Consider the following 16949-nt stretch of genomic DNA (forward strand, 5'->3'; position numbering starts at 1 on the left):
TGGAAGTCTTTCCCCATCCCATCAGTTGTGCACCTGGAGCGCCATGCATCCAGAAACCACTTCTGAAACCAAAGGACTTTCAAACATTCTGCTTCATATACCTTCTTTACCAAGGCAGGAAAGGAGAATCCATTTTAGGAGTTCATTTCAGAGGACTGATGTGCGTTTTCATAACCTTCCCCCAGTACAGAGTCAGAAGACATTGTGTCTCGGTGTGTGGGGTTTCAGCAAAACTCTGGTATAAGTCTCCAAGTTGAATCTGTCACACAGAGATGGTAAGGGATAAAATTGGAAAGTTTTTCACTTACTTTGGATGTTCAAACTTGTCTATAAGATCAACCTTTTCTACCAGGTCTCCTCCGACTGTTCGGACAATGTCATAGAAATCATTCTCCGTGTAGTTCTCAGAGGGCAGCCAGAATGAAATGTCATTGAACACAGCAGGGTACTTGCTAAGAGGCTGACAAAATGGGAGAAAGAGACATGCACTTGTTAGTTGCTGAGAATACATTTTCCATGGAGTGTTTCAGCATCAATTAGGAAATACTTATAAAACGTGATTTTAGTTTTGAATTTTCAGAAATAAATGAATTTAAAAGATAAACCAGTGTTCAAAATTAGCAAATTCTAGTTTGAATACCTCAGATTCTTATCACATTCATGTATAACACTACCATATATTTATAATGTCACTAATGGTCAATTTACTAAAAAGCAATTTGAAGATACTATGTTTCAGCTTTTTTTATTTGAATACCCCAGAAAAAAAAAAGTTCAAACCTAATTAACACAGGACTCATTAACTTCTTGTGGTACTTTCAGGAAGCCATCTTAATAGGGAAATAAGTAAGAAACTTGTTAAAACTGAGATTTCAATTAGTAAAGCAATTCTTTGTTATAATTTCTAATTATTAATATCAGGGAATGGGCTGATAAGCCATCATTTAGAGATTATTTTTTAATTATGCTTTAAAAATGTGATAAACACAAATGCATCACTTCCCCCATTTTATTCCACTTATTCTTGGTTTAATAATTCAGCTGTTCGTCACTGTATTAAATATTTAAAATTAGCTATGAATGCTTCAAAGATGCTGCATTTGTATTCATGCCTGTATATATGTATAGCATAATTATATATATAGACACACATATAGACTTTAAAAGTAATTTCACAATGATAAGTGTTGCAGCATGTAACTAGAAAATCCTACAGGAACATCTCGTAAATCTGTGCACTTTCGAGATGGGCAGATGTATAAATTGACTTATGCTAAATCTGGTATTACTATAAGCCCTTTAGTGAGTCATTGATTAGAAGAAATATAAAATTTTTAAATGGCACACTCTCTGAAGAACTAAAGACTCATACGTAAGTGAATATTGAACTGGAAATATCAATAAGTTGTCAAACAAGTGAGTGAGTTTAGAATGCACATTTCAAACAGTCCCAAAGCTGCTGTGTGGCTGCTCTCTGCAGAACCTCCTTGACTCGGAGAAGCACCCTGTGCTTTCTCTCTCTAGAGGGGAGTCAGGATGCTGCCATCACAACCCGGGGATGATGAGAGCAGCTGGCACTTATGTGGTTATGAATGAGGCGTTCTCTTTTTCTTGTACAACCCTTTCTCTCAAGAAACACTGGACTTTAGGGAGATTAGAGAATAGAGACCACAGCCTCAGTCTCAGTGGGTACCTGAGGTACCATATTTTCTGAGTTCTGATAAGAGGCAAAGTCACAGAGATAGGGGAAGGTACCTCAACAGAGCATCTGTGCTAGCGGCCTGTGGACAAGCCAATATAGTGACATGGTCAGGCAAAATGCCTCCCTTCAAGAGACTTAAAATATATAGAGTGTAGTAAGTGTAGCTTAAAACCCCATGCATTTAAAATTAACAATCCACACAATTAATTGCATTATAATCTGTTTGGAAGATTAGCAACAGAAGAAGTCTAAAGTACTAGTTTAACTAAATGGAGTATGAAGACTGGTGTTGCCTACTTAATAGAAGAATCACCTGTGAGAATGGCCTGTGGGCATCTGTGGAGATGTACCTGTGCCTTCACTTTGTTAAGCTGGAAGATCTGCAAATGTGGGCAGGACTATTCCCATTCCCAGGGCTTTGATCCAGGGCTGTATATGGACCAAGTGAGCTGTGCAAATGTGTTCCAGATTGTGGATTTGATGTGAGCAGCTGCCTGAAGCTCTCTCCACTTTGACTCCCCTTCGTGATGGGCTGTGTCTTTGAAGTGGGAGCTCAAATAACTCTTTCTCCTTATGCTTTTCGTCAGAGTATTTTATCACAGCAACAGCAAAGGGGACGAAGACAGGGAACAGTTACTTTACTAACTGGTAGGTATCAATGGGACACCTAGTGTATTTCAATAGGAATTCAACTCATGCTTTGTAAATAATGATATGAGCTATGATCCCCAAGATGTGGGTCTCCAAATGCTTAACCACCAAAATACCATGGTAGGGATGGTGAAATAGCTCAATAGCTCAGTGATAGAATACTTACCTAGTAAGAATCAGCCTCTAGCATTAAAAAAATATCACTGGTGGAAGTTCCTAGAATTGCGTTATAAAAGTTAAAATGATGCCTAAAAGCTTATACCAATTTGCTTGATTCTTCCCATTTGGAACTGTAACAATACATTTAAAAACCTGGATTAAACATATAATGTCTACTCATGATAGAAAAGCCACAGCAACAACTATGGATCAAATGAAGTTATTTTTCACATCTTAACACAGAAGGTTAGACTGAGGGTTCATGATGTGGCTCTATCACATGTCAGGGTAAAGGAAATACTCTGTAATAAATATTCCTTGAGTCAGAGAAGGCAAGCTCAGCCCATTCTATGAGGCTTGAAGACCAGATCAGACAAGCCCTGCACACAGTTGAAGAAAACTGTCCATCAATTTATGTTGCAGCATTAAGAAGCATGTCCCTACAACATTAGTAGAGTTAAAATGTATGTTAATATAAAGCTTAGACATGGACAAGAAAGGATTATTCTGAAATTACAGGAGTGATTTCAAGCCAAAATTAATTAACATGCAAAGAAAAATACCCATGATTATTTCATAAAGAGGAAGTATTTGATAAATTCATTATTAATTCATTATAAAAGAAAAAAAATCTTAGCAAATTAGAACCAGAAGGCAACTTCCTTAACCAAAGTAGATATCTTAAAATCGGCAGCAAACTCCAGATTTAGCCATATAATTTTAGGAGCATCACCAAATGTCAAGTCTCAGAACAAGTGGGCTACTTTTACCACTGCCCTGACACATAGCAGACCACAGCAATGCACTAGAGGCTCAAAACAAGGCTGGGGAAATAGTCAGTGGTTAAAGTGTCTTCAGTACCAGTACGAGCCTGAGGACCAGAGTATGGATCCTAAAGGTCACATAAAAACAGTGTGTGTGTGTGTGTGTGTGTGTGTGTGGATTATAGGTTATGCTAACCTATAATCTCGATAGTCTCAGAAGGTGGAGCCAGAGCCCAGAACAAGGTGGCTAGTCAGAGCTCCAGATTTGATTTAGATGCCTTGACTGAATAAGATGGAAGAGTGATTCCAGACACCATCCCCAGGCCTCCACATGCAAAACCATTCAAACACACACACACACACACAGACACACACACACACACACACACACACACACACAGACACACACGAAAATGAAATCAAAGAGTATTAAAAGAAAACCAAAAGCTGTGAATGAAATTTCAAGAGGCAAAACTTTCTAAACTGGAGTTGGCCTTTTACAGTTATTTAGAGACTCACACACTTAAACATTCATAGCACACACTTGTCTATCTTTATATGATGGCTGCTGCTTCCAATGGGCTTGGAACAAAGTCCTAGTTTTATTAGACAGGGTTCATCTAAGAGATCTCTACACTTTCAAACTTCATCCTTTAGAATATGTCTCTCTAAACGCCCCTTCAGCTAGACTGAAAAGCTTAATACGGTATTATCATTGTTGAGCTTGAAATATTTGTATTTTATATCACTGTTTTTACTTTATTCTATGGCAACTATTGATGCTTAGCACATCAGAGAACGCAGTTCATCCATGTTTGGTGCTGGGCAGGAAGATCACAGTTATGTGCTTCCATGGCCGAGGCCCACCCTAGGCCTCCTGACTGTTTGGGTTATCTTCTGAGTCCATGTCTCACTTATTCCTCTGAGCTACCATGCTTGGCCCATCTGGGAAGCCTAGCACCCTCTGATAGATCCCGGTGAACTCCAGTTGAGTTCATTGTGCCACAGGGCATCTGTATCGGGGCTGCATGGGCTTGGCTTCTAAGGAGGATATAAAGCATCAGAAAAGATTTTTTTTGTTGTTGTTTGTTTTTAATTTTACTAACATATGTCCCAAATCCACTAACCTTATCCTATTGCTTCTCTTGTCACAGGCTGACTCACTTAGGGGTGCAGTCCACAGACCTGGGCGGGCGGTAAAGAGTTCACTTTCCAGACATCGTGTGTTAAACTGGACAGAAATGGAGCAAGCCTGGCTTGAATTCCCTTATCTCCTTGGTTCACTGGTTTCCATCTGTTCTTCTGTGTAAAGGATTAATTCAGATGTTTGAAGGTTTTCTTGCCCTTAAATAAGAACATGTCTCTCTAAATACATCTTTAGATATACTGAAAATATTATATTTGTATTTTATGTCACTATTTTTACATTACTCAACAATAAATTCTTTTAGTTTTCAAATAAATTCATTTAGATATCTGTATCTTTTATAAAATATATTTATATAAATATAGATATATTTCTGTACCAGGGATAAAAATCCAGCTGTCATGAAACTATACCTCCAGCTTTAAAAATAACTCTTGCTATTTTCAAATTTAATTGCATAGACATTGAAAAATACATAACAATTATTTATGGTTTTGTTGAAACTTGTTCTATATCACAGAACATGGTCAAGTCTGCACATGTTTTCAGTATGGTTGGAGACTGGACCATCTTCATTTTGGCACAGAGTTCTACACACACACACACACACACACACACACACACTCACACATATACACACATAGAGCTCCGTCTCTTAGTGCACCGTACAAATCTACATCCCTTTCATTTTCTGTGTTGAATTTTTCTTGACCTATCAGTTTCTAATAACAGATAATAAAATTACCCACTCCTGTCACTTCATAAACTCTCATTGTAATTCTCTCAGTGTTACATCAGTTTTTGAATCTATATTGTTAGGTATACCTAGTGTATTTCAATAGGAGAGGGAGAGGGAGGGGGAGGGGGAGATACACCCATGGCCTCATGCACAGCAGACAAGTTAGGCAAGACCTTTGCTACTGAGCTACATGACAGCTTGTATTGTGCAGGGACGTGGAAGGCACATGTAGTTGCTACAAGAGTGAGATAGGGTGAGAAGAACAAATTTGTTACCTCAGCAGAATGATGATGGCAATGTTCACCTCAGGAACCAAGTGGAACCTTGTTAACAGTCCCCCATTTCAATAACTGAGAAGAGAACAACTGAAATATAGAAAGGTCCCTAAGTGTAAGGGTTTTCAGAACCCTGCCCTGTGGTGCACTTCTCTCCTCTGTCATGGAATCAGGGATGGGAGAATCAATACAAAGAGGAACTCTGTGCTGGGAGTAGCACAGGCCTCTGCCTCTGACAAAGCCATCTCTTGGCATTTTCTTCATACTGTAAAGCTAACCTACAACAAAGTGAAGTCTTCCACCTTTCTAGGTATTAACGTTGTCCTTCTTACTAGTCTTTGCTTTCCTTTCTGTGACAAAACAGCTCAAATGATACAAGAGGAGGAGTGGCTTGTTTTGGCTCAGTCTGAGAGGTTTCACTCCAGGGCTTCCAGCCCGCGTAAGGCAGCCTGACATTATGTCAGAAGAGAGTAGAGTAGGAAGCCGCTCACCTCACGGCAGCCAGGGAACAAAGAGAGAAACAGGAAAGGTGGAGTTTCAATGTCTCTCTCAAAGATACTTTACATGACCTAACTTCCTCCCTCCTAGACACTATGTCCCAGTATCACCACATGCTGGGGCCACATCAGTGACACCTAGGCCTTTGCACTGTTACCTTAAAGCACCTGGGTTTCTCTCTTGCTCTCTTTGACAAATATCCTTGAATAGTTTTTTTCCCCCAATAAAAATCTGCAGCGGGCAAATCGTCTCAGCATTTCCACATCTAAAGTCGCCTGCACTTAAATAGTTTGGCAGTGCACAAACTGTGGGCTGTGGTTGTTTCGCCTCAGCACTTTGAAAGTATTTCCTGATACCTATTAGTAATGATGACAAGTGTGCTGTCAGTTAGCGCTCTTCTTTCCCAGGTAATGTGTCTCTCTTTCCTGACAGTTTGGAAGCCTGCGTCTTTATCCCTAAGGCTCTGCAGTCTGCCTCTGATGAGGGTGAGTATGCATTTATCTTTATTTATTCTGCTCCGTTTGCACAGGATGCTCTTAACCAGAGAGTCTGGGGCTTGTTCTAATTCTGAAAGATTCCAGCCACTACTGCTCAGTCATTCTTTCCATTGTTTTCTGGAACAGCAAGCATCAGGACTGTCTGTGCCCACTCCTCATTCTGTCTTCCACTTCTGTTAAGCGACCTTCTGAGGTTTTTAATCTGTGTCTGCATTACAGGTGACTTTTTCAATAGCTTATCTACTTCTTCCTTACTGGAGACTCATAGCCCCTGCTTACTTTCCCTCTGTGCTTCAATGAATCTATGACTTGTTTCTGAGATGCCAATTTCTTCCTTCTCACCACTATTCATACTTCATGTTTATGGTTTTGCCCCCTATTAACAATTTCTGGCCGGTTTATTTATTTTACAGTTACTTTTCCTCCATCATTCCTTCTTTTGAAGATATGAGGCATGTGTTTTAAATACTGTTTTTCACTTGACCTCAATTAAAACCTGACTGTTCATTTACAAAGCTGACAGGCTCATGTTGGGCATCCTGAGAAATATGTGACCTGTGGGCATACTCACTCTTCCTGGCCTACAGTCCTGTGGGTCCTTCACGTACAACTCCAGGCTTTAAGTGGAGGTGGCCATGGTGATCTGGGTCTCTGCCCAATGGTCCCTGCTGCTGAAGCTGTGCCCACTCACATCATCCCTGACAGAGCAACAGTGAATCAGGACCGCACATAAGCTAGAGGCCACACCTGACAGTAGTACTGGGCCTCCTTCCCATTCAAGCAGAGTACAGGCTCTGGAACAGGAGGCCACACTCAGCTTGTCCAGTCCTGGTGCAGCATAAGGGCTACACCATCGCCTCCACTGCAATAGCTCTGGAGCACATAGCGTTTTCAGGTTCATGCTCTCTGCCACGTGTTTGAATTTGTCTCTTGCCCAGAACAATGTGTGGTTTTTAAAGTGGAACAGTGGGACAATGACTTGTCTTTTAAATTTTCTCTTTTTAGATTCTAATCAGTTCTGTGTTGTTGGAGCAGGCTAAGAACTGCAGCCTATGAAGTAGCATCAACTGGACCACTCCTTCACGTACCAGCCCTCTCTGTTGAGTGGGAGGGCACAGGGCTCTGCAAATGTGAGGCTTAAGTCATGCTTCCTTAAAGAACTTATTTTCACAAATACAGACGTTTATAAAACACTTCTAAGATTGACAAGCCCAGTGATTTTGACAGCTTGGAATAAGAAGGAAATCGATGTGTGTGCTGGTTGGTTTGTCAACTTGACATGAACCTAGTCTTACATGAGAGCAGGGAATCTTTTTTGGGAAAATGTCTCCATAAGACTGGCCAGTAGGCAAGTCGGTGGGGGCAATGTCTCAGTCACTGCTCAAGATGTGAGGGCTCAGAACACTAAGCAAGCAAACCAGTGTGTGGCTCTCTCTCACTGCTTCTGCTTCAGTTCTCTTTCACAGACATCTACTTGCGTTCTTGACCTGACTCCCCATTATGAACTGGTTGTCTGGCAGTGTAATATGAAAATAAACGCTTTCTTATGTAAGTTGCTTTTGGGTCATGGTGTTAAGTCAATGCGCAATAGTCACAATTGAGGCAGGCATACAGTTCATATATACGTTTTTGGGATGACTATACTAAGGGAGTAAAAAAATCTAAATTTGTATTTTGCTAATAAATCATATTTACATGGACACATGTTCCTAGTGTGAAGACTATAACTACTTATGGAAGTATGCATCAACGCATCATTATCATCTTACAGTAGCTATCAGATATGCTTAACTTTAAAGTCCTCCTTTTGAGTACAGGAGAGGTGCTCAGTGCGCAAGAGTACTTCCTACAGAAACAACAGACCCTGAGTTTGAATCCCCAGAACCTACATAAAAGCCATCTATATTAGTCAGGGTTCGCTAAAGGAACAGAACTAATATAGTGAAAAAAATAAAGGGAATTTATAGATTGGCTTAATTCAATATTACCGGTATATTTATAAAATTGGGGAAATCCTTATTTTAGAGACAGGTACACATGCAGGAAGAAATCATAGGATAATAGCAACAGAGATTGGGACCACCTGTCTGCAAGCGGGAGAATGCCATCGATGGAGAGAACCATCAGAGGCTAGAACAGAGGCATGGGGTAGATGCTCAGAAGTTCTCAACCCAGTAGTGACTGACTCGTAGTGTCCCAAACTCTGAGATGAGGCATAAACTCTGATGACTCCCCATCTAGTGGCTAATTATGCCACAACTATGACAGTTAATCTCTGTCAAGCTGACAGCATCTCCAGCCACCTGAGAGACTAGCCTCTTAGGTTAGTTGAGGTAGGAGGACCTATGCTCTATGGTAGTAACCATGATGTGGGATGGAATCCTGAATTGTATAAAAGAAAGCCAGGTTAGCCCAGGCACACTTCCCTCTGCTTCCTATTGGATACAATGTGACCAGCTACCTCAAGCTCAGGGCACCAGGAATCACCCACCACGTTAGACTTGGCTTTAAAATTGTGACCCATCATAAACCCTGTCCTCCACAAGTTGTTTTTTATTTTTATTTTTTTCTGGGCATTTCATCACAGCAACAGGGAGAGTGTGGTCCCTTTTGGAGAGAGTGAGCAGCGATGGCTTGTCTTTTTCTGTGTCTGGGTAAAGAAACATCATCCACGTCTCTAGGTAACTGGCTAGGTCCTTTCCTGCCAAACCAAGACCATTCCATGGCGGTGAAGATAACATGAGTGACATGCATGAATACACAGTAGCTATTTGGCTAAAATGTTGATTTGGGCAGCTCAATTGACAGATAAGTGTAATAGATGTGTATGGCCAGTTATGAATTTTTTGTTTGTTTGTTTTATTGTTTTATTTATCTATTTATTTATCTATTTATTTATTTATTTATTTATTTATTTATTTTGAGACAGGGTTTCTCTGTGTAGTCCTGACTATCCTGGAACTCACTCTGTAGACCAGGCTGGCCTCAAACTCAGAGATCTGCCTGCCTCTGCCTTCTAAGTGCTGGGATTAAAGGCATGTGCCACTACTGCCAGGCCAGTTTTGAATTTTAAGTTTGCCAAGGAGAATGAAATAAAAGGTGTAAAGGTGAAATTCTGTTTAACAGCATTCTGGTATCCTGGTTAACAGTACACATGTACATTGGTTAATAGTACTTGTGTATACTGTTTAACAGCACTCTTGTACACTGGTTAACAACGCTCTTGTATATTGCTTGGTACCTGTGTCAGACTCTTCCTCCACATATAAACGACTCTCCTGAGGTTACAATCCTCAAAGGCTCTCTTGTTTTTATTCTATAATAAAATCACAATCTCTAGCTTCTATGAATAAGTCTTAAGTGAAGGGACCAGCACACAGTGGGGTGCTCACTCCCGGAACCTGGATTAGGACGAAACACACCTATACACCTGTTTTCACAGAGAAGTCCTTAAGAAGTGGGGAAGAAAAGTCAAGTGTCTGATCTCTGACTCAGGCAGTGTACTGGCTGGTTCTGTGTGTCAACTTGACACAGCTGGAGTTATCACAGAGAAAGGAGCTTCAGTTGGGGAAATGCCTCCACGAGATCCAGCTGTAAGGCAGTTTCTCAATTAGTGATCAAGGGGGAAGGTCCCCTTGTGGGTGGTGCCATCTCTGGGCTGGGGTAGTCTTGGGTTCTATAAGAGAGCAGGCTGAGCAAGCCAGGGGAAGCAAGCCAGTAAAGATCATCCCTCCATGGCCTCTGCATCAGCTCCTGCTTCCTGACCTGCTTGAGTTCCAGTCCTGAACTTCCTTGTTGATGAACAGCAGTATGGAAGTGTAAGCTGAATAAACCCTTTCCTCCCTAACTTGTTTCTTGGTCATGATGTTTGTGCAGGAATAGAAACCCTGACTAAGACAGGAAGTAAACAGCAGCAAATAACATTGCAGGTGTGACTTTAAGAGGGAAAGAGGGGAGGTTTGTGTTAGAATGGGCTAAGATGTGGTGGTATGTTCTGCTTGGGCAAGTTAATTAGAGCAGCCAAAGGAGACTCTGATTGATGGACCTTGGGAGTCAGCTTTAGGAACAAATGTGACATAAGAAAGTATCCAGATAAGGAGATAGACCTTAGTGGTTAGCTTTAGGATGTAACCTATGGTTTACAAGGAGAGAGGGGAGAGGGAAAGGCAAAGCCTGCTGACACCAGATTTTGTCATGCTCGGGCCTGCTAGAATCCTTCAATAAATAGTCTCAAGGAAGACCACCCTTGTAAGCTCAGCTGGTAGCCGGCCTGGCGTGGTGTTCCCTTATTCAGTGTTTTGTTTCTACATGGAAACCATCCTCTTACCTTACATCATTCTAGGCTTCGGTATTCCTGAGTCCGAATGGCAGAGCCCCACCCTCCACAATGCAGTTTTACTGGCTCTAGTCAATCATAATAAAGTCCACCTCCAAATTTCCTTCCATTTAGTTATGACACTTGCTTTGGGTTTGGGGATGGGGATTAACATTGACCAGTTGTCCAACATTAAAGGGTCTTGTTCCCCTAACAAGTTCTTCAGATTTCTGCAGCTGTCAAGATGACTTTCAGCTAGCTTTAAACCCTTCCTAAGGTGGCCCCTTGAATTCTAATGAGATTATATTCTTAACTACCCTTAGCCTCCCTGGGGAGCTGTGTGCCAAGCAGGCACTTTATGTGCACGGTCTCATTAACACATAGTGCAGTCCTATAATACATGGACAGATACTATAGACAGCCCCACAGTGTTCCTGAGGGACCTGAAGCACAGAGCTTTAACTAGTTTGTCTAGTTTGGCTAAGATCATTCAGGAAGAGCATATCTACCAGAGCTAGACTATTACTAGTGTCTAGTTTTAGGGCCTCTCATTTAAAACTGAGAACTCTGTCTTAGTTGTAGCTGCTAAAACCAAAACGCCACAGCTTGATGGCCTAAATAACAAACACTTTTTATAGCTCTAGAAGGAAACTGAGAGGCTGGGAGGCACTTCTTCCCTCAGTACTCTTCCTCAGTGTGTGTGTGTGTGTTTAAGACAGACCCAGAGACAAAGACAGACGTTGAGAGAACACAGGCTACATTTGGAGGCCAGAGCTATCACTCTCTACCCCATTGTTTGGTTTTTCAAGAAGGGTTTCTCTGTGTATCCCTAGATGTCCTGTAACTCACCCTGTAGACTAGAGTTGCCATGCCTCTTAGACTAGATCCTTTGCCTCCCCACTGGTCTGAGACAGGCTTTCTTACTGAACTTATAGGTAGGCTGGTGGCCATCAGACCCAAGTGATCCTCCCATGTCTCTACCCCTACCCAACCCCAGTAGCCCTAGTGATACAGCATGGTTTTACAGCTAGGATTCTGCATGGGTACAGGGTTCCTAGCTGAGGTCCTCATGCTTGAGAGTAAGCTCTCATCACTGAGCAGAGTCCACAGGCCACCTACTCCCACTTCTGAGAGCTCCACCCTCATGCCCTAACCACTTCACTAAGATTCCTGATACCCAAACACAATAATACTGGAGGTTAGGATTTTAACTTTGGAATCTGTGAAGACACAGACATGCAGTCCACTACAGGCTCACAGGAAATGGCTCAGTTCCCTCTACTCTTTCCAGAACTCTATTCATCCTAATTAACAATTATGTAAATAAGACCAAATCTAACATTTATCCCTGTGGTGCCTTCCCTGACATTTCCTTTTCAAATGATTCATGTACCTCTTAGGCTAATTATCCTGATATACAAGTACTTCCAGCTTGTTTACTGTCCACAAGATTGTGTTCTTATCCAATGGAACTTAAAAATCACTTTTTTACATAAATTGTATGTACTATTTGCTTCTGCATTAAAATGTTTGACAGCCTTTATTTTAAACCCATGTAGGCATTTGGTAATAAAAACTATTTATAAAGTTTGGCTGGTAGGTTTGGTTTATTACAAATGTTGACTTTTATTTTTAAACTCATGACTCTGTTGACTTTTACAGATTTCCTTACTTTGTTCCAATACCTTGTTTTTACTCTTCCCTAATGTCCTTGAGTTCTAGGCACACACTGTAGTCAGAGGCAGGCAGACTGTCTACTCAGGCACCTTTGGTTCCATTTCTTCTCCAAGAACTGTACAAGGCTCACCGAGTTCTCAACATTCATTCCAATATGGGGAGGAAGCTCCTGAATTTTTCCTACCTTGTCAAAACCTTTCAGTTCTTTCTGAAGATCACAGAAAACAAAGTGCTTTCATCATGGAGTCAGGCAGAACAAGCACTGAGGGTTCAATTAACTGTCAGAGTCTTTATAACATGGCCTCCAATTCTCCAACGAGTGAGTGCTAAAGGGGAGAGGCAGAGTTTCAAGTCTTTCTGAGCGCTCTCACACTTACTTTAAACCCTAGAAGGCTTTTTGTAGGAGTAATCACAAAACGCCATCATTTGAAAAATGAAGATCAGGTGTGCTCCCTTTGTTAAACAGGGTGAAGAGGCCATAGTCTCTGTGGGTCTTGGGGATCCAATCCCAGATTTAAAGTGCCCCCCACCCCCCGCCCAGAAGGAAATGCTTTTTAGTTTAAGGAAAAACAAATGTTAGTAAAGAAAGAATGAATGAAGAAGGCTTAGATACCATTGTTCAAATATCATATACGATTTTAGTTAAAGAAGTAACTGCAGAAGACATCTTACACAAGTAAAAAAAAAAAAATCACCAAATTAAATTATTATCTTTTGAGTGATGAAAACTGTTCTAAAGTTGATAGTAGAGATGCTCAGATACCTCTGTCAACACACTGAAACCCCGCTGCATCTCAAGCCTCATAGGCCTCTCCTCGGGCTTTGGCAGAAGGTTTGCTACGTCACTGAAATCCTCCACTAACTTTCTTGTATGCATCTGAACCATCTCACGCCATCACTGTATGGTAGGCAAAGTTTCTCAGTTAATCATGTTTACCACGAGACAGGTATGAACGTACCATCTGCTTTCTTTAAAGTGAGTGGAGAAGCTAGGTTTAAAAACAAAACAAAGCAAAACAGAACCAAATCAAACCGAAAGCTATGGGAAGCTAATCTATAAATCTCTGCTACAGACTGAATGTGGTTTGTCCTTGCTAAAACACACGCTGAGGCTTAATTCCATAGCATAACAGTATTCAGAGGAGACGGGATGTTTAAGAGTTGTGCCTTTAATCCCAGCACTCGGGAGGCAGAGGCAGGCAGATTTCTGAGTTCGAGGCCAGCCTGGTCTACAAAGTGAGTTCCAGGACAGCCAGGGCTACACAGAGAAACCCTGTCTCAAAAAAAACAAAACAAAACAAAACAAAAACAAACAAACAAAAAAAAAAGAGTTGGGCCTAGGAGCAGATGCAACCTCACAAGGGATTAATGCTTGTTTCTAGGAGGTGGGTCATAAGCAATTGGATTATTTGCCAAGAGAGTGAGTTTTTCTACACTGAGGCCACTTGGTGAATTTTCTTCCTCATCTGGTCACTGTTGCACATACGTCTTCAAGTAGAGCCCTTTGCCTCATTGTGATGCAGCCAGATGATACCATTCTGCTGGGACACCAGACACCAGAACCATAAGCCAGATACGTTTGTTTTCATTACAGGGCAACCAATCTCAGGTATTCTGTTTCAGCAACCTCAAAATGGTCAGGCCTGGTTTAACCTTCTCATTCCTATCATTTTACTTCCTTCTCATTTAATGTCATCCCAGTTCCTACAGAGTTCCATATTCTGACAGACCCCGGGAAGTATTCTATGGGTGCTAACTACTGAAAGTGACTTAAGCATGCCTGAATACATTCAGAGGTGGTCTGCTGACTATCGAGTCCTTGGAGAAAAATGAACAAAAGAAACACCAACTGAAGGGTTGAAGCACAGTTTACAACAGCTTTTTCAAAGCTCAAATAAAGAAGGTCTTTGCCTTTGGGGCCTCCTTGGATCTGACTTGCTTCCTCACCCTACCTATCCTCTATAGCCACAAGGCCTAAGAGCCTTGGGGATCAGATCCCTCCACGCTGTGCGTGAGCATTCTTCCTGGCCCCCACTTTCTCTCTGCAGAGGTTCATCTCCACAGTGAACATCTCTCCTGACTGTGTTGGCAGTTTTTGTCTCTACCACAGCTGAAGAGAAATAGCCAGAAAAGGTAGGTTTAGCTGAATTAATTACTTTTTAAAACATTTACTAATTTAGGAATTCTAGAACAGTCTACTATCACCTCAAAAAACAATGGGTAGAAAGGTAGCTGGGACAATAACTCAACCTGAGCTCTTAAATCTTTAAAGAAATACAAACACCTTAGCCGCTCTAGGCAAGGGCAGAAGGTCTGCAGGATGAAAAGGGGGTGAGGTGGGAAGAACAGACACATGGAGGTGACAGGCTGGGGGACCCGTTAGCTTTCACCTGCATCCACTGCACATAATGCTGTGGGATTTAAATATTACATATTTTCTAAACAGCAAATATTACATAGAAGAGACAATTATAGGAAAAATATTAATACTTAGTCACAAACTTGGGGTATAATAAAATGGTCACAGAAATTTAACTGCAGTCTATACAAATGTGTTTTCCTTCAAATCACCATTTCTTTACATAAAGTTCTGCTTTTTAATATTGGAGTTTATGTTAATAAACAAGGGCTTCAATTGTCTTACTTTAGGAACAAATATAAACTATTTTTGCCTTTGGTACCATGTCCAAATACTTCTAACACAATGTACAGCAAATTTCACAGAGGGTCATAGGTCAAAGTAAGATAAAGTCACTCGGGGTTCTGTGGTGGCCCACCCACCCCTGAGCCCAGGCTGTATCCACCAGGAGCACGGGTACCTCCTCAGCCCGCCATGCGCCTGGCCTGTGCTACTTGCTCTGACCACTCAGACCTCACTCCCATTTTCCAAGACCCCACAGACCAAAGTGAAGGGGAACAGAACAAACCGCTCAGCATGACGTGTCCTTAAGTGCCAGATGTGTTCATGCCCCAGGGGCACAGGCCAGTTTGGCCATCACTGTGAAGCTCAATTGGTATTTATATTTTCTTGTCTGATTTTGAGGGACAACTAAACCTTCTATACAGGAAATGAAGTCTCCTTAAGGTAAACTTATTCAGAGGACAAACCCTGGGAACACAGTCAAAAGAACCTGGCCCACATGGCAGATCAACAGTCAAATCTGACTGTGAGAAAAATAGCCAATCAGTTTTTTCAAAGGAACCCTCACCACATGGTACATTGCTCTCAGGTCACGTCTAGGTCTCTGACCTAACACAAAATGCCCTCTGTACCATGGCTTCTTCACCAGAAAAGGTAGGAGTTCACAGGCTGATGTCGAATGAAAACTGTTTCCGAGAGTGTGGAGAGGGTACCTTGAGAGACCCAGTCAGGGTCAAGTGTATCTGAGAAGCACTGGGTTAAACAAGTCAGGCAGCTAGACAAGTCAAACAAGGAAGCCAGATGACAATGATTACTGGAGCCTGTCCTTTCTAAATCGTAAATTGAAAAGGCCAAGTGAAAACCAAACTGTAGGTCCCTCTAGTTACCTCAGCCCTGCCATTCTGTCAGAGGCCAGAAAAAAACCACCAGCAAGGGCATTTTGTGGCTTCCAGAGCGGTCAGCTAACTTGTACTAAATCCTATACCTGCTTCTCCAAGGGCCCCAGTGAGTATCATGGTAGTCTATAAATGTTACCCATTAAAGGTCAGGACAGGGCTTTTCAGAGTTCTCTCAAGTCCTCAGAGGCTCCCAGTAAGCCAGATCATCCGCTCAGAGATGCCGTGCCAGACACACTACTGACTAATTTCCCTCTTCAAAATATTCAAAATGAGTAACATGCAGGCAGGATCTACCCTGAGGCCACATGTGCTGATTTCTGTTCTCTCATACTTGCCATATATGCTGGTTACCTCCACAGGATTCAACTCTCACTTCCCATCCTCACCGTGCAGTGTGGCAGATGGTGTGATCCAGATTCTGCGGATGGGGAAAGGGAAGAGCGGAAGGCACTGTGCTCAAGGGTGCATGATAAGAGTGAGAAGAGAAGGGGAATCCACACATTGCATGTGACTCCCCAAACTCCCCACATTCATACCTCACAGCATGCCCACAGTGTACCTCTCTTCCTGAAGCCCTCCCCAAGTCTGCTGATCCCACCATGGTTGTGCCATTTCTTTTGTCTCTCAGGCTCCCTCTGGCTCTCTTGATGCAGTAAACTCCTTCATCAAATCATTATGAAAATGAAATGGGATGAAATATAGTCAGATGTTCCTATGCTTCTGATGAGAGTCACATCCTGATAAAGCCATTGCAAATGGAATATACCAAAGGCAAAAAAGGTGATTAATAAATGCCTTTTTGAACATCCAAGCACAGTAGCCCTGCATGTGCAAAGCACCAACTGTTTCCCCTTGTGACTGAGAAGCTGGCCATGAGGATGAGTCTTTTTTCAGATGAGGCAGAGGATTAGACCAGATATGGGGTACCTAGGGTAAAGACACAAACTCCCAAGTCAAAGCAAGGTTCCTGTTGAATGCTATCATG

At 41.8% G+C, this 16949-nt stretch overlaps 1 protein-coding gene across 3 annotated transcripts in view; it reads right to left on the reverse strand.

Annotated features, from left to right (window-relative positions):
• Fars2 (phenylalanyl-tRNA synthetase 2, mitochondrial) overlaps nucleotides 1–16949 on the reverse strand; it is a 423978-nt gene that overhangs the window by 126906 nt on the left and 280123 nt on the right. For all 3 annotated transcript variants that reach the window (XM_021180053.3, XM_021180052.3, XM_085831173.1), the window contains one exon: nucleotides 309–460. In XM_021180053.3, the coding sequence (XP_021035712.1) occupies nucleotides 309–460 (152 nt within the window). The remainder of the gene's footprint in view (nucleotides 1–308; nucleotides 461–16949) is intronic.

Source organism: Mus caroli, unplaced genomic scaffold (assembly GCF_978045245.1).
Source record: "Mus caroli unplaced genomic scaffold, Mus_caroli_1 scaffold_15, whole genome shotgun sequence".
Classification (NCBI taxonomy): domain Eukaryota; kingdom Metazoa; phylum Chordata; class Mammalia; order Rodentia; family Muridae; genus Mus; species Mus caroli.